Source organism: Suncus etruscus, chromosome 9 (assembly GCF_024139225.1).
Source record: "Suncus etruscus isolate mSunEtr1 chromosome 9, mSunEtr1.pri.cur, whole genome shotgun sequence".
In the NCBI taxonomy this organism is placed as follows: Eukaryota; Metazoa; Chordata; class Mammalia; order Eulipotyphla; family Soricidae; genus Suncus; species Suncus etruscus.
In genome coordinates, this window is record NC_064856.1 from 111,478,458 (window position 1) to 111,502,032 (window position 23,575).

At 54.9% G+C, this 23,575-nt stretch overlaps 1 protein-coding gene across 1 annotated transcript in view; it reads right to left on the bottom strand.

Annotated features, from left to right (window-relative positions):
• Positions 1-17,551, bottom strand: part of CPT1A (carnitine palmitoyltransferase 1A) — a 46,107-nt gene extending 28,556 nt beyond the window's left edge. The window contains exons 1-3 of the mRNA XM_049781198.1: positions 17,431-17,551; positions 3,780-3,927; positions 202-341 (exon numbers count right to left, since the gene is read on the bottom strand). Of these exons, the coding sequence (XP_049637155.1) occupies positions 202-341; positions 3,780-3,920 (281 nt within the window). The 5' untranslated portion in view covers positions 3,921-3,927; positions 17,431-17,551. The remainder of the gene's footprint in view (positions 1-201; positions 342-3,779; positions 3,928-17,430) is intronic.
• Between the last annotated feature and the right edge of the window lie 6,024 nt (positions 17,552-23,575).

The window sequence follows — 23,575 nt, forward strand, 5'->3', positions numbered from 1 at the left end:
TAATGAGGAGTTGCAGGGCTATAAGCCCCCCCCCCCCAGAATCCACCACAGTCCCTTCTTGGGATGAGCCAGGTGGAGGGAGACAAGCTATGTATAAATTCACGGGGCCCCAACACCAACACGGTGCCGGTACACCTTGGGGTCTTGTGACACAGAGAAAAGGCGCCCCCCTTGCCCATGTGCCCGGCCCGCAGGTCCTACGTGCTGTCCAGGGTCCGGTTGATTTTCGCGATGATCCCCAAGGACGGGTCGATCTTGGCGTAGCTGGTCGACATGACACCCACCACCACGATGAGCCAGCCCGTGGGACTGCCAGGGTACACACCGGTGATGATGCCATTCTAGAACAGACCCGCCCCAGAGAGACTGGTGAGGGGGGGTTTGCAGCCAGTGCAGAGGGGCCACGTAGTATCACCCTGCAGCATTTCGAACTGCATCCCTGCGCTTACATCGAAGCCCATAATCTCCCCTAAAAGCTTCACCCCAGGGACCCTGGGAAATAAGAACCACGCCTGGGAGCAGCCAAGCATGGTTCCCAAAAAGCGTCACAGGGGGTTTCACAGAGCCAGCCAGGAGACATGGCACCCCAAACTAAGCACCCACCTAAGCTACCCCAGACCCAACTTTCCAACACTTCCCTGTCACTTCTGAACCCAGGTCCACCAACAGCACCCACCAACTGCACCAAAAGCATAGTAGAATGTGGAAGCCTTTCTACTGGAAATCAGTGCAAAATATCCCAGACCTGTCCCGAATGCCCCCCAAAAGTTGTACCAAAATTGCTTGAAAGGAGGTGGAGCAGGAAGCAGAAACAGCCTGTATGAGGCTGTCTAAACTGAGACACAGATTTGGGGGGACTCTTTGGGGGATTAGGTTTGAGGGGCCACCTCGTGGTGGTTGAACCCCAGGACAGAACCTAGACCACCTATCAAGCTTGTGCTCTGGCACCTGCATGAGCCCCGACTTTGGGATTTCCTCCCCACCCCCAAAGCTTTCTCGCTCCCCAACTGTAGTTCAGGATGGAAGACACTCAGACATGGCAAGCGGCGGTGTGGCCGCAGGACTTCAAGAGCATTTTTTCATCTTAATGGAAATGAAAATTAAAAAAAAAAATTCAGAGCAGAGAGAGACAGTACAACGGTAGGACCTGGGTTTAATCCCAGTATCCCATGTGGTCCCCCAAGCCTGCCAGGAGCGATTTCTGAGCGCAGAGCTAGGAGGAAATCTTTAGCATTACCAAGAGTGGCTGATGTCAGAACACCACTGGGTGTGGCCCAAAATCCAAAATAAATCAAATGCATATTATTAATAAACAAATAATAAAATAAAATTGTCAGGGCTGGAGCAATAGCACAGCAGGGAGGGCTTTTGCCTTGCACACGGCCAACCAGGATTCGATCCTCGGCATCCCATAGGATCCCCTGAGCACTGCCAGGAGTGATTTCTGAGCACAGAGCCAAGAGGAACCCTTCAGCAGCATCAAGTGTGGCTCAAAACCAAAACCAAAAATAATTCTCAATCTTTGGGCCTTGCCTGGTGGTGGCTGGCTTGGGGTTCAGGGTTCTTTCCAGTGAGACACTAGACACCATGAGGGGCATTGAGCAAAACCAAGGCCTCCTTGTGCAAAGCAGGAGCCCCCTGGGGCTGGATCCAGAGCACAGCAGAGAGAACATTCATGCCTTGCATGAAGCCAACTCAGGTTCGATCCTTGGCATTCCATATGATCCTGAGCACCACCAGGAGAGGTCTCTGAGCACAGAGCTAAGAGGAAGTCCTGAGCACTGCTAGGAGTGGCTTCAAATCCCAAAAATAAATTAATTAAAATTTGAAAAAAATATAAGGGCTGGAGCAATAGCACAGCTGTAGGGCATTTGCCTTGCACACTGCCAACCCAAATCCAAGGTTCATCCATATGGTCCCAAGCCTGCCATGGGCAACTGAGCACAAAATCAGGAGTAACCACTGAGCTGTGACCCTAAAAACAAAACAAAAAAATTAAAAAAAAAATAAGCTTTAACTAAATTGTCTAAATTTCTCTTATCTGAGTTCAAAACATCAAGGCCTACTTGGGAAATCTGGAAGGAAAGAAGGAAGGACAGCGGGAGAGATAGCACAGCGGTGTTTGGTTCGAATCCCGGTGTCCCATATGGTCCCCCGTGCCTGCCAGGAGCTATTTCTGACAGACAACCAGGAGTAACCCCTGAGCACCGCCGGGTGTGGCCCAAAAACAAACAAACAAACAAAAAAAAAAAAGAAGAAGGAAGGACAGCAGGGAGGTGATGGGAGGTGACAGGGAGAGTGACAGTGCATTGGAGAAAGACAAATAAGGTTCTTAGAGATAAAGAGCTACGGAGATAAGCGTCAAGAGGATGGATGTGGAGCAGGCTGGTCTAACCGACAGGGCTGAAGGGCTGAGAGGAGGCGGCCTCCTTTGACGAGTGGCACAGATACCCTACGGCCCCCACTCGCAGCCTCACATCAGCGCGCACTGACGAGGGGGGAGCCACTACCACGGCCCAGAATCACCTGTCCTTAGCCAACAGCGACAGTGACCTTCACCCCACCTGTTCCTGGAGACTTGAACAGCCGTGCACCAAGGCCCAGTCCTAGCTTCACCTACAGGGGGAGTCCTCCACCCCCAGGCAAACGAGGAGCCCTAGAAAAGGTGTGTGTGCGCACACAGCCACAGACAGACACACAAACACAGACCTACAGATATACAGATACACACAGACACGGAAAGACATATACACACAGATAGTCACACATACACACACACACACACACACACACACGCACACACACACAGCCAGCGCCAGACTCCATGTGTCCCCCAGGCCAACCTCGGAAGCTGAGCTCAGTCATAGCTACTTCCTCAGGAGGGGCGAAGAGTCTTAAATTCATTCATTTTCCTTAGGTCGTGAGTTTGGGGTATTTTTGTGGGAGCTACTCCCAGAGGTGCTCGCTCCAGCTTACTCGGGGCTGTGCACTTAGGGGTCACTCCAGGTGGTGCTCAGAAGACACTGAGGAAGACTGAGGATGGAACCGGGCCAACTGTGTGTAAGGCAAATGCCCTCCCGCTGTGTTCTTGCTTGGGCCCCCTGACTTTTTTGCCTCTTAATCAGGGTCACTCTCAGGACTGCAGAGATAGCATGGCGGTAGGGCATTTGCCTTGCACGCAGCTGATCCAAGGCGAATCCTGGCATCCCATTTGGTCCCCGAGCCTGCCAGGAGCAATTTCTCAGAGCAGAGCCAGGAGTAACACCTGAGTGTCACCAGGTATGACCCATAGAAAAAAATAGGGGTCACGCTCAGCAGAGGGCAGAGCAAGCTCCAGGCTGTCCCACCTGCTGTCCCAGTCCTGAGATTCTGTGGGATCCCGCAGACCACAGAAGTGAACCGCAGGGCCCGGAGAGATAGCGGCATTTGCCTTGCAAGCAGCCGATCCAGGACCTAAGGTGGTTGGTTCGAATCCCGGTGTCCCATATGGTCCCCCGTGCCTGCCAGGAGCTGTTTCTGAGCAGACAGCCAGGAGAAACTCCTGAGCACTGCCGGGTGTGGCCCAAAAACAAAAACAAACAAACAAACAAAAAAAAAGAAGTGAACCGCAGGGAACTGGGGATGAAACACAGGGGATGGGGAGCACCCACGCCACGTGCTGTGAGCCGAGTGCCTCGGGGTGTAGCCCCAAACCCAGAAAAAAATCCTGCATTTGGGTTTTTTAGACATGGTTCCCACCCCTGGGTGCCAGCGCGGGGGGGAGGGGGGAGAGAGGGCACCTTGAAGCGGATGAACTTCTTCTTCCAGGAATGGAGGCCCGACAGGTAAATCTGCTTCAGCGCCTCATGGCTCAGCCGCAGGTCAATGCCATCTGGGGTGACGGTGAACTGGAAGGCCACGGCCTGATGCGCTTCTGCCATCTTCCTTCTGTGCGGGAAGAGAAGGGAGAGGAGCCATTGGGGGCTTTTCCGGCTCCTGGGGGACGACAGGGCTGCAGGTCCAGCTCATTCCCAGGATCCCACCTGCACCCCGAGCCCCACCTCAGCAGTCACGAGGTCACACCTAGATGCCACCTTCCCTGCCCCACAGTGATGTGGATGGTGATGCTCAAAAAGGGGGCTGGAGCGGTGGTGCAAGCGGTAGGGCGTTTGCCTTGCACGCACTAACCTAGGACGGAACGAGGTTCGGTCCCTGATGTCCCATATGGTGCCCCAAGCCAGGAGCAATTTCTGAGCACATAGCCAGGAGTAACCCCTGAGTGTCACCAGGCGTGGCCCCCCCCCAAAAAAAAAGGAGAGGGTTGGAGACAGCGTGCAGGGATGGGGGAACAGGAGGGAAATGCGCTAGCCTCCACCACCCCAGATAACCCATGGCTAGTGCCCCACCCCAGGATGTGTGCATGGTCACATGAGTCAGAACCTCCATTTCTGGATGCACCCAGGGACCAGGATACTGGTCCCATAGAAACAGCATCCACAGCCCCTGGGATGTGTCCCTGTCACCAGCAAGCGGAGAAACCCAAGACACAGGCTGGACTTTTGCTTGTTAAACTTGTTTTGGGGAGGGGGGGCCCGGAGAGATAGCACAGTGGCGTTTGCCTTGCAAGCAGCCGATCCAGGACCAAAGGTAGTTGGTTCGAATCCCGGTGTCCCATATGGTCCCCCGTGCCTGCCAGGAGCTATTTCTGAGCAGACAGCCAGGAGTAACCCCTGAGCATCGCTGGGTGTGGCCCAAAAACAAAAACAAAACAAAACAAAACAAAAATTTGTTTTGGAGGTGGTGCTCGGGGATTACTCCTGGCTCTGTGCTCAGGAATCGCTCCTGGCAGGCTCAGGGGAACTTATGGGATGCCAGGGATTGAACTCAGGTTGGCAGCATGCAAGACAAATGTCCTCCCAGCTGTGCTATTGCTCCGGCCCCTCTAGTGTATTTTTGAGGTGTCCTATGACAATTTGGTTGTTTCTGGAAAGAACTAAGCTCTCTTTTTTCTTATTTTGTTTTGGGGTTCCACCCAGCAGTGTTCATGGGCTACTCTTTTTTTTTTTTTTTTTTTTTTGGTTTTTGGGCCACACCCTGTGACGCTCAGGGGTTACTCCTGGCTATGCGCTCAGAAGTTGCTCCTGGCTTCTTGGGGGACCATATGGAGCGCCGGGGGATCAAACCGCGGTCCGTCCTAGGCTAGCGCAGGCAAGGCAGGCACCTTACCTCCAGCGCCACCGCCCTCACAGGCTACTCTTGGCTCTAAGATCAAGAATCACTCCTGGTGGGCTCGGGAGATGCTATGGGATGCTGGGGATCGAACCCAGATTTGCTGCGTGGAAGGCAACGCCTTCCCCCCCATTTCCCCACACACACACACACACAAACTGTACTATCGCTCCAGCTCATGGTTTTGTTTCTGGGCCACATCCCAGTGGTGCTCAGGGGGTTGCTCTGGGCTCTGGATATTCCTGGCAAGGTAAAGGGGCTCTAATCCAGGGCTTCTATTTTCTTTTTTGTTTTATGAACCACATCAGCAATACTCAGATGGGCTTTGCTCAGGGCTGAAGTGATGGCACAGCAGGGAGGGCGTTTGCCTTGCATGCAGCCAACCCAGATTCTTTCCCTGGCGTCCCCTAGGGCCTCCCAAACACCACCAGGAATGATGCCTTAGCACAGAGTCAGAAGGAACCCCTGAGTACCACTGGGTGTGGCCCAAAAACAAAAGCAAAAAAGCTGTCCTCCTGGGTGCCTCGGGGAGCAGGGAGGGAACCCCACAACAAGGACAAACCAGTAGTAGCAGACGGGCTTGAAAGTACCAGCCATATTGTGGCATGCACAATGGAATACTACTCAGCTATAAGAAAAAATAAAATCATGCAATTTTCTACTAAGTGGATAAAACTGGAAGGTATCATGCTGAATGCAGTCAACCAGAAAAAAACAAAAAAAAAAGAGAAAGTACCAGCCAGCATCCACTCTCCACACCCAATGTCGCAACCACCCAGGGAGTGGAGCACCCGCACCTGGCCAGGAACTCAGCCTGTGGCACCACCTTTCACCCACTGGGACATGGGGCATGATTGTTGGGTGAAGGAGACATGGCACCCAGCTCTGCCCAAAAGAACCCAGAGACGGCCCTGCCAGGGTCAGTGTGTCAGAAGACCGCGAAGGCCTTTGACACAGAAGGGGGGCCCAGGCATGCAGCCCTGCCACGGCGCATGTAGCCCTGTCAGGGAGCCAGGAAGGTGATGTGCCAGAACATGGATGAACCCCTAGAGCCAGCTGGCACCCGGGCCCGTGTCTAGCTCGTGTCACCACCTGAGCACCCACAGTACAGGCATGCAGCAGCACTTCCACCCCTGGTCTCGTGGGGCCCGGGGGTGCCATCACGTGCCTCCCTCCAGCCCCTCTACACCGCCAAGGCTCAGCTTCGAGGGTCCAAACGCACCCGGCCAGCCCCACTCCCCATTTCTCTAGTAGAGAGCTGTCCTGGCCCTCCTCTGCTGTGCTGGCCCTGGTGGTCACTGAACCCAAGTCATTCACCACCGGGGGTGGACAGAGGAGGTCGCTGAGGACCCCTGTGCTGAGTGGCTCCCCAAGTTCCTGGATGGGTATGGAAAGAACAGGACAAATCACAGAAATCACAGAGGGAGAAAGACCAGAAATATGAAATAAAATCTTGGGGCCGGAGCGAGAGCACAACGGGGAGGGCGTTAGCGTGGCACATACCCAGGTTTGATCTCTGGCATCCCCTAGGATCCCAGAGCACTGCCAGGAGTGATTTCTGAGCACAGAGCCAGGAGTAACCCCTGTGCACCAAAGAAGTGTCCCTGCCAGCCTGCTCAGGAACAAAGCAGATTGGGATCACTGATGGCTGGGGAGAACCTTCCAGAAAGTCTCCAATCACACAAAACAGAGAGTCGGGTCAGCCTGTCAGCACCCTGTATCAAGAAGCCCCAAAAGGGGCCAGGAGAGATAGCACATCGGCGTTTGCCTTGTAAGCAGCCGATCCAGGATCAAAGGTGGTTGGTTCGAATCCCGGCGTCCCATATGGTCCCCGTGCCTGTCAGGAGCTTTTTCTGAGCACACAGCCAGGAGTAACCCCTGAGCACCGCTGGGTGTGGCCCAAAAACCAAAAAAAAAAAAAGAAGCCCCTAAAGTGCTCCCCAAGGCTCATCCAGGCAAAGCATAGGGACCCAGGTATTGGGGAGATGGCTGAGTCCAAAGGGCTCTTTCTGTACCCAGAAAGAATCCTGGCACCCACCTGAGTTCTGCAGAGTAGAGATGGAGCACTGAGGTAGGAGTAGTCCAGGACACTGTTAGAGATGACCGCAAAACAAAAAAAAATTGTTTTGTTTTGTTTTTGTTTTGTGGCCACACCTGGCAATGGAGCTCAGGAGTTACTCGATTCTGTGCTCAGAAATCGCTTCTGGCAGGCTCGTGGAAACCACACGGGATGCCAGGGGTCAAACCTGGGTTGGCCACTTTGTAAAGCAAAAGCCCTCCCTGCTGTGCTATCTCACTCAGGCATCCCAGAAGGTTCCCCTGAGCTCCACCAGTAGAGGAGGGATTCCTGAGCACAGAACCGGGGTAAGCCCTGAGCACTGCCGGGTCTTGCCCCCAAACCAAACACAAAAACAGAAAGAAATCCTGAAGGCCGGAGTTATAGTATAGCGGTAGGGCATTTGCCTTGCATGCGGCTAACGTGGGACAGTCCCAGGTTCAATTCCCAGCATCCCATATGGTCCGTCGTCGTCCCCCCAGCCCACCAGGAGCAATTTCTGAGCACAGAGCCAGGAGCAACCCTTGAGCGCCGCCACAGGGTGTGACCCAAAAACAAAACAAAACGAAAAAACAGTAAGAAACCCTGGAGACCGAAGTTATAGCACAGCGACAGGGCATTTGCCTTGCGCACAGCCAACACAACACAGACCCTGATTCGATTCCCGTCATCCTGTATGGTCCCCTGAGCCCACCAGGAGCGATTCCTGAGTGCAGAGCCAGGAGTAACCCGAGTGCTGCCAGGTGTGGCCCAAAAACAAACAAATAAATAAAACAGAAAGAAATCCTAAGGGCACCAGAGGAGAAGTACAGGGCGCTAAGGTCCTGGCCAGGCTCCATAAACCCCTTAAGCTAATCCTCTCCCACAAAAACAGCACCGGACTGGAGAACCAGAGGTTGGAGAGGCGCCACGACCTACTTACCAGGTCTGGGGACCCGCGTCTCCAGCCTGTGTCCGGCTTTCTTTCTCACCTTCCCAGGGTTCCCTACTCCTTCCTGCCCCCATGCAGGGCCGGGCCTGCCCACACCCACTCCACGCCCTCGAACTCCCTGGTTCTCTCTCTGACCTCACCTGCCCTGCTTTCAAACCCACATTCCAAAGTGCCATCTGTGACCCTACTTTGGGGAGTCATGCACCCCAAACTCCCATCTTCTGGAGCTCAGACTTTCCAGGCCCCGACTCTCCGCTTCACACTTCGAGGTCACAAACAGCTGTGACTCAAGTCTTACTCCCTTCATGTCAGCATCCAGAGCCTCCGTCAAAATACTGTTCCCTGTTTCTAACAGACAATGCTCCCCTTTTCCTCAAAGTACTCACCGTGTGTGTCCTCTTTTGCCACAATCAATTGTCTTAAACCAAAAAAGAAAGCGGGGGACAAAAATCATGCATTCAGAACCCTCAACGACCTGGTCTGGTCGACACCTCTCCTCAAGAACACAGGAACAGGGGTTTGTTTGTACATAGCCCCTGGGCTCCTGGATGGCCTCCACACACCCCCACACTGTGACAGTCAAGATGTCAAGAAAGTGCTGACGGTTAATCCCCACGCCAAAGTGCTCCAATAGATTTCAAAACAGCCTAAGCAAAACTGTGGTGTGGAAATCAACCCCAAAACTGTACAACCAGCAACACGCCCTCCGGGGGACACCATTAACATCACAGCCAAGGAGACATGGAGAGACACTGTATGGCCCACGGGTGTCTGCAGAGTGGGAACAGCAACAGAGGAAGGCAGAACGCAATGGTTTGACAGGCTCGAAACCTGGCGGGCAGCTCAGGGCAAAAAGGCATGCTTATGTAAGAGTCACTTGCGCGCTCTGAAGGAGGAAGCTAGAAAATGTTCCTTCTTGGGGCCCAAGAGAGAGGGCGTTGGGGAAGGGGTTTGCCAGGTCTGTAGGCTGATCTCCGGGTCATCCCATAGGGTCCCCCGAGCACCACCACTGACAGAGCGATTCCTGAGTGGAGAGCCAGGAGGAAGCCCTGAGCATTGCTGGGTGTAGAAGGAAGGAAAGACTGGAGGGAAGGAAAGAGAAAAAGAAAAGAAAGAGGAAAGAAGGAAGGAAGGAAGAAAGGAAGGAAGGAAGGAAGGAAGGAAGGAAGGAAGGAAGGAAGGAAGGAAGGAAGGAAGGAAGGAAGGAAGGAAGGAAGGAAGGAAGGAAGGAAGGAAGGGGAAGGAAGGAGAAGGAAGGAAGGAAGGAAGGAAGGAAGGAAGGAAGGAAGGAAGGAAGGAAGGAAGGAAGGAAGGAAGGAAGGAAGGAAGGAAGGAAGGAAGGAAGGAAGACGGATAGACAGACGGAAGGACGAATGGATGGATGGATGGATGGATGGATGGATGGATGGATGGATGGATGGATAAGAGAACAGTTGGGAGCCATTTGCCTTTGCACATGGCCTATATGGATTCCATTCCTGGCATCCCATAGGGTCCCCTGAGCCTGCCAAGACTAATTTCTGAGCACAGAGCCTTAAGTAAGCCCAAAGCACTGCCGGGTGTGTCCCAAAAACAAAAACAAAAGAGTAAAGAAAAATCATGGGGGCCGGAGAGATAGCATGGAGGTAAGGTGTTTGCCTTTCATGCAGGAGGTCATCGGTTCGAATCCCGGCGTCCCATATGGTCCCCCGTGCCTGCCAGGAGCAATTTCTGAGTCTGGAGCCAGGAATAACCCCTGAGCACTGCCGGGTGTGACCCAAAAAAAACCAAAAAAAAAAAAAAAAAAAAAGAAAAATCATGACTCAGGCACAGCTTGAACAAGACTTTCCTGCTTTCAACCGTCAAATTCCCATTGGAAGGCCAGGAGAGGCTCTTCTGAGACCATTCAGGCTCTGGCTGTGTTCGACTGAACCAGCAACCCCCAGCCCCGCAATCTCCCAGCCCCAGCCCCCGCAGAGCCATGTTGGCTCACCCCTGGAGCAGTCGGGATGACCCTCAGAAGTGCCACTTCACATTCCTGATGTGACAGACATGGAACTGGGTCAGCAGCGCACAGGCAAGAAAAATCATAGTACAGTGACCTATAGAAGGGCCACAAGCAAATGGGGTTATTCCTATCCATCTTTCTAGTCTATGGGGGGCTTCTGGGGCTTGTCTGGCAGGGAGGGGCAGCTCAGCTCCCAAGAACACAGGTTGGGGGTCGGCACAGCCCACCTCTCCGGGGGACACAGGTGTGGGTGAGCCAGACCCACCACTACAGTAGAGTCTGGGCCCCTGGTCTGGACTTCGGGGCAGGACTGGGGCGCCTTCCTTTTTTCCATCCAGACACTGAACCCTTTTATTTATTTATTTTTTCGAGGGGATTACACCCAACTGTACTCAGGGATTCCTCCTGGATCTGCGCTCAGGAATCACTCCTGGCAGACTCGGGGGACCACATAGGATGCTGGGGATCGAACCCAGGTCAACTATGTGCAAGACAAATGACCTCCCCACTGTGCTATCCCTCTGGACCCCACTTTATAGGGGGGCTGAACAAGCTAGAAAAGAAGCACCTTGAATCTCTGAGGCACTGGACTGAACTTATCTTAAAACATTGATGTCCAGAAACCTTCAACTGTTGCCCAACTTTCCACGATACTCCCCCACAATCAGAGGCATGACCCCATCTGGGGTCCAGATCTCCACTTAGGGAAGCTCAAAGCTGGGAGGGGGTGGCAGAGAGACAGTTCAGCAGAGAGGGCACTCATCCTGCACACACCAATATGGGTTTGAACTCTGGTACCCCATAGGTCCCCCAAGCCCCAGCAGGTGCAATCCCTGACCACAGAGCCAGGACTAATTCCTGAGCACCACCGGGTATGACCCAATATCTGCCCCCAAAACAAAACCCGACAAAACAGGCCAGAGCGATCGAACAGTAGGGAAGGCATTTGCCTTGAATGCGGCTGATCTGGGTTCGATCCCCGGTATCCCATAGGGTGCCCCAAGCTTGCCAGGAGTGATTCCTGAGCACAGAACTAGGAAGAAGCCCTGTGCACCGCCAGGTGTGACCCAACACCCAAAAGAAATAAAATTAAAAAGCTCAGGGAGGGGCCGAAGCGATAGCACAGTGGCAGGGCGTTTGCCTTGCATGCGGCCAACCCAGGACAGGTTCGATTCCCAGCATCCCGTATGGTCCTCAGAGCCTGCCTGGAGTGATTTCTGAGCGTAGAGCCATGAGTAACCCCTGAGCACTGCTGGTTGTGACCCAAAAACTAAAACTAACTAACTAACTAACTAACTAACTAAATAAATAAATAAATAAATAAATAAATAAATAAATAAATAAATAAATAAAAGCTCAGGTTTACAAGAGATGGCTGCCCCCTCACTCCTCACCTACACACATGCTGAAACCACATATGGGGAAAAACACATCCCAGATAAGACAAACTCCATAAAACACTCAGTCTGGACTCAGTGCCTCACCTCAAAATCCTTTTTCCAAAAAAGTACCTGCAAGGTTTTGAACTGGGGTTCCCTCATGGAGCACATGTAATAGGGCCCGGCTGGGGTTCCGCTCTACCAACCCCTTCAGTGAGTGTCTTGCTCTCTACATATTCCCAAGCCAGTATGCAGGCTTGCACAGACCACAGTCCCCTCAGTCTGATGGGGGCCCCTTAGAAGCAAGTCGGCTGGACCCACTTCCTATTTCAGGGGAGGTCATAGAGGCCTAGGGCAACGGGCACTTCCGGGGTTGAGGCAACCCCCATATGCAGGTGAGTACCCTAAGACTGCCTATATGCCCACTTCCTGTCCGGAGGGGACTCCTGCTCAGGTAGTGGCCACTGTGGGAAGATGTGCTGAGTCAGAACGTGTGGCAAAGGGGCTCGGAGTCACCCCAGTCTCTCCTGGGCCCCCTATACTGGTTTCCAGTGAAGCCGGAGATGGAACAAAGGCTCAGGCCGGACTCACTCTAGCTCCGGTTAACGGCTCTGCAAGCAGCAACTAAGCAAAGGCGGTGGTTCATCCTGGGTTTGCTACTTTGGGGCCACACCTGGCATAGGGGTGGGGCGATGTGTGCTTGGAATTAAACCTGGGGCTCCTGCATCGGTCACCCCAAGTCATAAGACTGTTTTGTTATTAAGAAAATACAAGTCACTGAGCCCGAGCGAAAACACAGCAGGGAGGGTCTTGGCCTTGCACGTAGCCGACCTGGGTTCCATCCCCGACATCCCTTATGATTCCCCCGAGCACCACCAGGAGTGATTCCTGAGCACAGAGCCAGGAGGAACCCCTGGGCACCACCGGGTGTGGCCCCCAAAAATAAAAAAATAAATAATTAAATAAAATACAGACTGGAAAGACAGCCCAAAAGGTTGGGCACTAGCCTTTCACATAGCTGATCTAGGTTCCATCTCCAGCATCCCATCGGAGTGATCACCACTCAGGAGTGATTCCTGAACTGAGAGCCAGAAGGAACCCCAAAGCACTGTCGGGTATGGCCAAAATCCGAATTAATTAAAAGGAAAAAAGCCTTTGATGGCACTAAAAAAGCTGTCTCAGAAAATGCCACCCAGGCTCCGCGGTGCCAGGTTTGGTGGGCACCACAACAAGGGGTGCAGGAGCCAGGGACTATGCATCACAGGGTCCCCCAAACATCGCCACTTGGTAGCCCCAGCTGCCCCTAAGCATCCAGCTTTACCTGTGCACCACATCATCAGGCCCCTGGCACTGAACAACCAAGAGTGAACCCCGGACTTCCTGAACACTGCCTAGGAGGTCCCCTGAAAAAGGGATGCAACCCTTGCAAATAGCACAGGGTGCACCAAGGGGAGAAAGTGCCATCTATGTCTCGGCCAAAAGTGTCATCCCTATTCCCGTGAGGACCCAAGGAAACAGTCTCCCCCCTGTCCTCTACCTGCAGGACCCCGATCCAGGGCCCTGTGAAACCCTCCATCAACTCAACAAAGTCAAGGTCAATCCAAGGTCATGGAAGTGGCCTCAGGCAGGTTGTTATGGGTGACTTGACCTCAGTGGGGGTGGTGTGATGAACCCCAATTGTTCCCCCCAGAAGCCACACACACACACACACACACACACACACACACACACACACACACACACACACACACACACACACAAATCCTGCCCCCTGGATCAGGCATCAGGACAGCCCCAGATGGCAGATTCAGGACATGCCAGGGTAGAGGGAATGGGCACCAGCAGCGGGGGGACCTCCTCGCCCTCCCCCCAACCAGGGATCCCCTGACTAGAACCAAAGGAGTTTTCAGGTGTCAGGCTGAATCCTTGAGGGCAGGAAGCAGCTGCAGGAAGAGCTTTCTGGGTCACCCCATTCCCTCCCCTGACCTTCCCCCACACCAGCCGTGCTCCCTTCAGAGAGTCCAGTGGACAGGGTACCTCAAATATTCGCCCACTGCTCCACAGCCAAGGACAGGGTGGAGGGCAGGCAGCAGCAGGTGGAGACTTAGCCAAGGGGAGTCGAGACTCGCAGGGTTCTAGGCCGGGTGCCACTGGGGGCGACGAGTCCTTCCTTTTTGACCTAACCAAGTTGGGGCTCTCACCTAGGCCCTCCCTAAAACGCCGTGCCAGTCCATTTCCCAAAGTCCCAAGCAGTGCACCTGGCGTGAACTCAGGCATCCCTAGGCCACCAACGTTCAATCATTAACTCCCCAAACAGGCCTGGACAAAAATAAATAAATAAATAAATAAATAAACAAATAAATAAATTAAAAACAAGGCCGGAAGGTGGAGGCTGGACACCCCAAGGTGAAGATTTGGGGTCTCCAGGCCTCAAAATGGAGGTTGGCCTGGGCCCCAGAGCCTGCCAGGAGTCCAAAGTCCACCCAATTATTTGCACGGGGCCACAGGTGACATCAGCAAAGTTCACCCAATATTTGCATGCGGTAAAAAGTGACATTCACCAAAGGTCACCGGATTATTAGGCCTCGAGAAGCAGCTGTTTCTTACTTGGATTAAGCCACAGATTTTAAACACACACACACACACACACACACACACAGAGTGATTCAATTAAATAATTTATTTATAAAAATAGCATCGAAGGAAAAATTTAATAAAATAAAAACAACCACCAGCACCACTCCCCACCCTTGCACATGCTCTGGGCAGCCTGGTTCTATTTCTAGAACCATCCAAGGAATGGCTAAACGGCGGCTTCCGCTGGGGGAAGTGGGGGGGTGACCTGCTCAAGGCCCGGAGGACGCCCCAAAAGTGCCAGCGGTTTGCAAACGTTTTTTATTTTCTTGCTCTTTAAAAATCCTCCGCCCCTTTGCCCAAGTTTCAAAGCCACGGAAGCTCCAAACCGGGAGAAGCCCCTTTCCCATCCACGGGGCCTGAGCCAAAACTTTTCTTTTGCAAAAAAATGCAAAAGCCCCCAAGTCCAAATCCTCCTCCTCCTCCTCTCTCCCTTCTCCTCCCCTCGGATCCCCACCGCACGGTGACTAAACAATTTTTCCAACAAAGGGGAAAACTCGCGGCCGGTCCAAAGGCAACAAACAGCAGCTGCGCGCGCGCGCGCGTCACTCGGTGCGCCCGGGCACAGCGTCCCCCGCTGGGCGATCGCGACTTCGGGGCGCCCCGCCCCGCAACCCGCCCTCCTCCCCTCCTCCTCCAGCATCCCCTCCCTGCGGCAGGAATCACGTGACGGCGGAGAAAAACTAGGGGAAAGGTTAACGCCAGCCCCGCCCCCGCTCCAGCCCGCCGCGTCCCGGGCGCGCAGATCCGGTTCCACCGGCTGTGCCCGGAGCAGCCTTCCGGGGTGAGCTGGCACGCATCGCCCGGGGTTGGCAGCCTCCGTGGGGAGACCCGAAGGCCCTCGTGGGACCACACACACACACTCAACGACACAACCCCGGATCGGGGACCCACCCGGCTGCAGGGGGACCCAGGCCCGGACGGACGCGCGCGCTCTGTGCGCAATTGCGCCTCCCGGGCGCGGCGTGGGGAGGCTCGCTCGCGGCCCAAGCCACGGGTTTCTATGAATGGGCTTCTGCAGGGCACCCGGGTTGCGTAAGGCTGTCGGGCCCCGGGAGTCACCGAGAGAGGCCTGGGCTTGGCCAGCTGCAAGATCACTCATTGCCCGCTGCGCTCCGGGTCGGGCCAAGCAAGGGTGGCAGCGCCCAGCGGGGCGGGTGTGTGTGTGTGTGTGAGTATGGAACCCACGTCTAGTTGATTCCCTCTTGGGTGGCATGCATTTCGAGGTTAGGCCCCAAGTTTTGCAGTTTTCCAACTGGCGCCTGGCTCTCTCTGGCACAGGATTCCAAATTCTGCTATGCCATTCCCAAAGGGCGCATTTTTGGGGACGCAGGCTGGGCACGGAGCTCCCCAAACACCAACCCTTCTATTTTTATTTATTTTATTTTATTTTATTTTTATTGGTCCCAATTCAGCAGCTGCTGTTCCACTAGAGGGTCAAGCGCAAAAGCCCATCCAGGGATGCTTTCCGGGCAGGAAACCCTGTGATAAGACATTATAGAAAGGGGTCCCCGAGCGCACAGAAAGAAGCAGGGCACCCCTCCAGAACACCCTGACCACCACCACCCCAAGTTTGCGTCAGCTATGATCAAGCACCTTGGTCCCAGCTGGCGGAAGGCCAGACATCTCCTTTGGAGAATCCTTTAACATCTGCATTAATCCAGTTCGCTGCCAGTCGCCCTAAAGGCTACAAGAAAAAAGGTGGGTGGGGAGGCGAGGCTGGCTACAAAATAATGGACCAGCTTTGAACGCGGCCATTTTATACATATCATTATCACCACCACCACCATCCTCATCATCATCAACGTGATTATTTCCTCGTGTGGTTTAGAGGGAATTAAGCAGGCTGGAATATCTGGAATGACCAGAAACCAGACGCCCCGCGCAGGAGAATAATGTAACCAAAACCCCCCTTTCAAATGGTCACACTGATTCCTTCCCAACTTGATTCAGGTCCCTCTAACAAAGTTTCCACTTTTCTAGCTCCTTCGCAGCTATCCTTCAACCCTGCAGGGTTGAAAAGGAAAAGAATATTCCTTCCCGGCTTGGAATAGGATTAAATCTCTTCTGTATCTAACCTGCTGGATTCCTGGAGGGTGGGGTGGGAGGAGGGTTTCCAAAACTCCACTGAGAAAAAAGGGAGACCAGGCCGGTCTTCAACGTTATTTTCTCTCTCTCTTTTTTGAGAGCCAACTTTATATTTGCATTTTAAAAGACCTGGAACCGGCCTTCAACGGCTGCAAAAGGAAAAAAAAAAACCTAACTGGAGACCCACCTGCAATGCGCGCGTCCCGAACACCCCGTGCGCGCTCTTGCAGTCTCGGACCTCGTCCCAGTAGCGCCGTCGGGGCTCAGAGGTCAAGTTCGCCCAGGCCCAGTCACGTGCCACCCCTGCCCCCACTCTGCCAGGCCAGCTCTTCCTCGCCCACCAGTCCTTGGCACAGCACCCAACCGGGGCGCACTGGCGAGCCCAGAAGCCCCCCTTGCCCGGTCACCCAACCCAATCCCCAAGTCTGCCCACACCCCCGCGTCAAGGGCGTGTCCAAACACTGCACAGCAGGGCCGGCACTGGGAGAGATCCCGCCGCTCCACGCATTGTCCCGAGTGGGGAACAGACCCAGGAGCGTCTCCAGGGGGCCCCCCTCCCCAAACCCAAACCATCCTTAAGGGTCTCGGAGGCGCGTCCAGGCGGTGTTGGGGAGGGGAGGCCTGACCATCCTCCCAGCGTGGGGCAGAGAAAAGCCGCTGACCCGTCCCGGTGCGAGAGACGCGGAGATGGGGACCCCGGCGAGCCAAGGGAACATCCCTCGCGCGCTCGCGCACGGGTTAACCCACGGGGTTCCGTCGGAACCTCGCATCGCAGCCGCTCCGGAGGGTCCCGGGGCGGCGAACGGGGCCGGGATCGAACTCGGAGGCCGACTGGCCCGGGGCCAGGGCGTTCGGCCATGTCTGGAGGGCGAGCATCCCTCCCGCTGCACCCCGCGCGCGCCCCCAGTCCCCCACCTACCCAACTCGTCCCACTTGCGAGAAGTGGGGAGTCCCCGCCCCGCTCGCGCTTCCGGTTCCCGAGGCACCCCGGAGGACCTGGAGGGGGTCCCCTTGGGCAGCCCAGCCGAGGGTCTCCCGGTCCCCATCGCGGGGTCCCGGGGGTCTCCAAGCGCGCGCGCGCCCCGGGACCCGGCACCGCGCCGCAGCCCTGCAGGGCGTCGCCCGGCCTCGGCCCGCCCGGCCTTACCGAGTCGCTGGTCCGAGGCTCGGCGGCGGCGGCCGAGTGGAAGCGAGCGGCGAGCGGGGCCGAGCGGGAGGGCCGCGGGCGAGGCCGGGTGCACCCGACGCCGGCCACGCCGATTGGCTCCGGGGCGCGCGGGGCTGCGGCGCGGCGAGCGGGAGGCGACTCCGGGCGCGCGCGGGGCGGAGCGCGGCCCAGGGGGCGGGGATGGGGCGCCCCGGGAGCGTGGCAGGTGGAGAAACTGAGACCCGCGTGGACGGACTGGACGTCCCGCGTGGCGAGCTCCCCGCAAGCCTGCGAGCCTCAGTTTCTCCAGCTGAGAAGTGCCCCACTTGGAACTGGGGGATGTGGGCGGGGGTCTTGGCTATCTTCTTGGAGACGTCTAAGTCCAGACACGCGGGTGCTGTCGATGCTCACCTGGGTGGGAGAGAGGGTCCCTGCTTTACCCATCCATGCGTCACCCTCTCCATCCATCCATCCACCATTTAGGGGGACCCTCACCCCTATCCATACCAACTCTCAGGTTCTTTCCAAAGCGCCAGGGGCACCTTGCCCCAGTGCCAGACCAGCGGGTGTTTGGGGGAGGCGACGCTTCATTGGCGCCAGGACGCGAAGTGATTGGACTTGGGGACACTAGGACCGAGGAAGCTTGTATGGGTCACTGAGCCGCTTAGGAAACCGGCTAGTCCGTGGGCAGAGGCCGGAGGGCGGGACGGAGAAGGGGGAAGGGGAAGGGGGCGGTTCGGGGCGGAGCCGGCTCCGAGCACCCAGTTCCTGGGGCTCTCCAGGCCGTGCGCTCCCGGCGCGCGTCCTGCAGACGCACCATCGGGGCGCGCGTCCCCGGAGCAAACGCTCCTGGCTAGGGGGGCTGCGGGGCTGCAAGGCTGCGGGGCTGGAGGCCTGGGGTCGCCCGGGATGGGTCTGGAAGAGAAAATGAAAGTGGCATCGGGGCCCGGCCCCCTTCCGCGACGTCACGGGCGCGGTTCCCAAGTGCTGGGCCCGTGTCGCGGCGCGAGGTCCCTGCGGAGCCTGGAGCGTCTTTCCTGGATTTCCTTCCCGCGGCGCAAAGTGTGGCCAATATCCGCCCCCGAGGGGACTCAGGGGCCCTCTCTGGACCTTCAATAATTGGAACCCTGCCTCGCCCCAGATCCCGGGAAGGGGAGGACCCAGGAAGTCAAAGGCCTCCACCCTTGGAGGCCTTTGGGGTGGCATTTCTTAGCCTCCCTTTGGAGAAGCTCTGTTGGGCACCTGCTGGCCCAGGCCCGGTCCCCAGCACCCGCTACGGAACTTGGTGTTTTCCCAAACCCAAGCCAAAAAACCTGGCCAAGCTCCGTGCGCTATCACAGTGGGTTATTTATTTATTTATTTTTGCAATTGATTTTTTTTTATTTTTAAATCTCTTGTCGAGTTTAGAAGGAGGTTTGGGAGCTCTCCTTATTTTCGTTTTGCATCGGGGGAGGCGAGATAATAGCAAATTATCCGCCACCGAATGGAGGGCGGGCGCTCGCCTAGCACGCAGCTGACCCAGGTTAGATCCCCAACGTCCTATAGGATCTCTTGAGCACCTCCTGGAGTGAATCCTGAGCACTGGCGGGTGTGGCCCCAAAACAAACTACGTAGCTCCCACTGACTTTACCTCCTCCCCCCATTAATTGGCATTGTTCAGAGCGTTACAACTTGGCACTTCCCGGCCCCCCACAGCTGCCCACAGACAGTCCCAGATCCCTAACCTGCAGATGTCAAGGAATGGGGGTCCTGGGGAGGGGTTTGCATCAACCGTGACCCTGCTGCAGTGACCTCCCCTGCACTTGCCTTGCGTCCTGGACCCGTCACCCCGAATGCCCTTCCCTCTTCTCCCTAGAAAGGCGGCCTGTCCCCATCCAAGGTCACATTCCCGGCTGGAGCGCGCCCGCTGTGCGCCTGCGGGATCCACTCAGCGCCCTTGACCAGCTCCGGGCCCTGCCCGTGGTCTCAGGGACACCTACAGGCGGGGCCTTGCCTGCACTGGCGCCGGTGCCAGTCTGTTCGCCCCAGGTGCCCCGCGAAGCCTGGGAGCTTCGCAGGGCGCACCCCGACAATTCAGCGCCTGGAGCCACCTTGACTTGCAGCTCCCCAGGTCCGCAAGGCTGTGGCAGCAAATCTGAAGCCCAGGCTGGGAGCCGCCTGGAGAGTTCCGAGCTCCGTCTGGTCCCCAAATCCCTCTGGACCCAAAATATCCCAGACTCGGACTTTCCTAGAATCTTCCCGGTTTGAACCGAATATTACACGGTTTTGTCGCAACTGCCCACGGCGTCTACAGGGAACGATTTTTATTCTACCTCATGTCATGTTTTAATTAACCCTAAGAGATTTCCCTTTTATGACTCCAAAAATAGCTATTTGTGGAAAAAAGCCAAACGCGTAAAAGTTTAATGAGACGTGTACAGGGACCGAAATGGGGTTTCTCCATGATCACGCTAGTCTCAACATGTTTGTTTGTCTTTGAACCGACGCACACACACACACACACACACACACACACACACACACACACACCCTTCTGTGTGTCCAGCCATTCTGTGCACAAGTTCTCGAGTTCAAAACTAGATGTTTTGGGGTTATTTGGGGGAAGTGAGGCACACCTGGTGGTGCTCAGGTATTATTCCTTGCTCTGTATTCAGAAATCGCTCCTGGCAGGCTCAGGGAACCACATGGGATGCCAGAGATCGAACCTGGGTTCATTCCCAGGTTGGCCGTTTGCAAGGCAAAGGCCCCCACCACTGTGCTATCACTCTGTTCCCATGGGGTTATTTTTGTTTTGTTTTGTTTTTATGGTTGTTGTTGTTTTGGTTTGGTTGGTTGGTTTTTGGACCACACTCAGTGGTGTTCATGGGTTTCTCCTGGCTCTGCACTCAGGAATCACTCCTGGCTGGCTCCAGGGACCCTCTGGGATGCTGGGTCTCGAACCTGGGTCAGCCACGTGCAAGTTAAATGTCCTCCATGCTGTGCTATCGCTCCTAGGTTTGGGGATGGATTTGTTTTTGTTTTAGTTTTGTTTTGTATTTTAGGGCCACACCTAGCCATGCTTAAGGCTTATTCCTGGCTCGGTGCTTAAGTTGGACTTACTGGATCTTCAGTGGAGCCCTCGTCAGCCCAGGGTATGGCAAGTGCCTTCCTGCTATCCTGTCTCTCCAGCCCCCCCACCCCCAAGTTTCCTTTCTGAAACACGCAGCATTGTGGCACCACTGTCCTGGCTGTGGCAGAGGAACAACTGTAATACAAGAGGCCTGACAGCCCTGCGTCCTGCCAAGCCGCAGTGACGCCCGGCCCTCTGGTTCCCCAGACACCTCTGGTTGGCAGCTCCCCAACTGGTTGGCATCCAAAAGTGACTTTGGAGCTCAGATCCCCATTCCCCTGGCATGCAAAGGGGCCTCCTTGACCTTCCCTACCTCTCCTTTCACAGGAGCCTCAACCCCCTCTGAAGGCGAGCCCCAGTCCCATAGGCAGTAAGCAGCGTGCCCATGCCATGGGGGATACTGGGCAGCTTGTTGGCCGGCAAAGCCAGGGCTGGTAAGTGGGGCTGGTGCCAGCCAAGTCCGGAAGCTACAGAGCTTGGTTGAGGGCCAGGAAGATGAGCGGAGACATTAGAAATCGCTCCAGGGGAGGCCAGAGAGACAGTGGTACTTGCCTTGCGCACTGCCAGACCTGGGTTTGATCCCTGGAATCCCATATGTTCGCTGAGCACCATCAGGAGTAATTCCTGAGCGCAGAGCAGGAGTAAGCCCTGAGCACTGCTAGTGTTGCCCCAGAACAAAACAAAATATTCAAGGGGGTCAGAGTGCTAATAAGCCCTGAACACCACTGGGTATGCCCCCCCCCCAATAAAAGAAAACCAGGAATATTTGTCCCAGCAAAGAACAAATGCTTGTTATTTCAAACCCTGAAATTCTCCTGAGAATGTATGTTTTATCTGGGAGGTGTTTTGAAAGGTCCAGTCAGCTTCCTCCATCTCCTGTCACCAAGTGGGTCTTGCCAAATTCAAATTAACTCTGCCAGGGCCGGAGCAATAGCACAGTGGTAAGGCATTTACCTTGCACGTAGCAGACTAGGGATGAACCCAGGTTCGATCCCTGGCATCCTATATAAGTCCCCTGAGCCTGCCAGGAGCATTTTCTGAGCATAGAGCCAGGAGTAACCCCTGAGCTTCCCTGCTAGGTGTGACCCAAACCCCCCCAAAAAAATGAAAGGCCAGGTTTTCAGCAGAGACCATGACTGCCTTTGGGTGCAGGATTGAATCTTGGCAGAAACAACAACTCCACTGAGGGTCCCCCCATCCTGCCCTCTTAAAGTTCCCACCCCCTAGGCCCTTGGCTGAGCCCCAAGACCTTAATCAGTCACTTTGTTTGCTTTTGGGTACCACCCCCAGGTGTTCAGGGCTTACTCCTGGCTTTTAGCTCAGGGATCACATCTGGCTGGTTGAGGGAGTGAGGGATGGGGTGGTGGGAGGTGACACACACAACAATATGGGATGCCAGAAATCAACTCTAGGTTGGTCATGTGCAAGGCCAGTTCTCTCTCTCTGTGCTATTGCTTTGGCCCTTTAATCAATCACTTTATTTATTTATTTATTTATGTATTTTGGTTTTTGGGTCACCCGGCGGCACTCTGGGGTTATTTCCTGGCTCTGCATTCAGAAATCAATCGCTCCTGGCAGGTTCGGGGTACCATATGGGCTGCTGGGAATCAAACCGGGATCTGTCCAGGGTTGGCCACATGCAAGGCAAACGCCCTACTACTGTGCTATTCCTCCGGCCCCATCAATCACTTTAAACAGAATTTAAGAGCCTCCGATGCTTCCCACTTCCCTTCCCTTCTCTGCAGCTACCTCCGTTAGCATCCGGGGTCACAGAATGGACTGTGGGGCCCAGGAGCATCACCCCTTGGCTGTGGTACCTGCATCAGGGACCAAACAGAAACTTGCAGTGAAAGGGACCCACCAACGGCAGAGCTGCTGGGAGCAAACTCGGCATGTGGTGGGGCTGGGACCAAACGTGGGGCTTCCTCGTGTTCATGTGGTGGGTCTGTGCTAAATGAGTCTGCTACTAGGTGGTGCTGGGCAAAAGACACTGGTCAGAGCCATGTGTGACTCAGCAAGGGGCTCATGCACAGAATAAAGAACTAATGAATGAATGAAGAAAATGAACTAAATGAATGAATAAGTGAATGAATGAATGAATGAAGATACATTCCCAAGAGACCACAAGTGCAGTGGCTTGTACCATACCCTTGGCAGCAGCCCAAGTTCCATAGGTAACTTCATTTTATTTTGTTTGTTTGTTTTTGGGTCACATCCAGCAGAGCTCAGGAGTTACTCCTGGCTCTACACTCAAAAATCAGTCTTGGCAGGATCAGGGGACCATATGGAATGCCGGGATTTGGACCACCGTCCTTCTACATGAAAGGCAAACGCCCTTGCCTCTATGCTATTTCTCTGGCCCCATGTAACTTCACTTTTAAAAACACACACTTTTACACACATTCACACACTCAGACACACACATACACACACACACACACACAAACAACACACATCATGTAATATAATTAGTCCTGGTCAATGGTAGCAGCTCCCAGACAGGAAGTAGCGGGGCCACCCCAGGGAACAGAACAGGCCTTCCCGGAAACGCTCTTCTTCCCCCAAACGGGCTCAAGGCTCATTTGGTTTCTGTGGGTCAAATTTTCCCATTTGCTGCAACCCTGTGGTGACTGAAACTGCCCGAATCATGAATCACTGTCTGAAGCCCTTCTGGAGAGGTCTTCAATGCTACTTTTCACCAGCTACCAACCTCACTAAATGCAGCTCTCAGAGGCATGAAAATCATTCATTCCAGTCAAGGGCCGAGGAAAACCCCTTCCCGGGGCTGGAGCCAAGGTGCAGAGGGCGAGACTCTTGCCTTGCAAGTGCCTGGTTTGATCTCAAGAACCCTCACAAGGTCTCCTTGAATGCTCCCCAAGAGTGCTCCCTGAGCACAGAGCCAGGTGTAGCCCCCAAACCCAAACCCAAACAAAATGAGAGAAAAACAACCAAAATAATAAAGCCTCTTTCTGGAGAAAAATGACCCAAGTCATTGAACTAAGGTGTCTTGGCCGCAGGCTGACACATCCTGGGGTG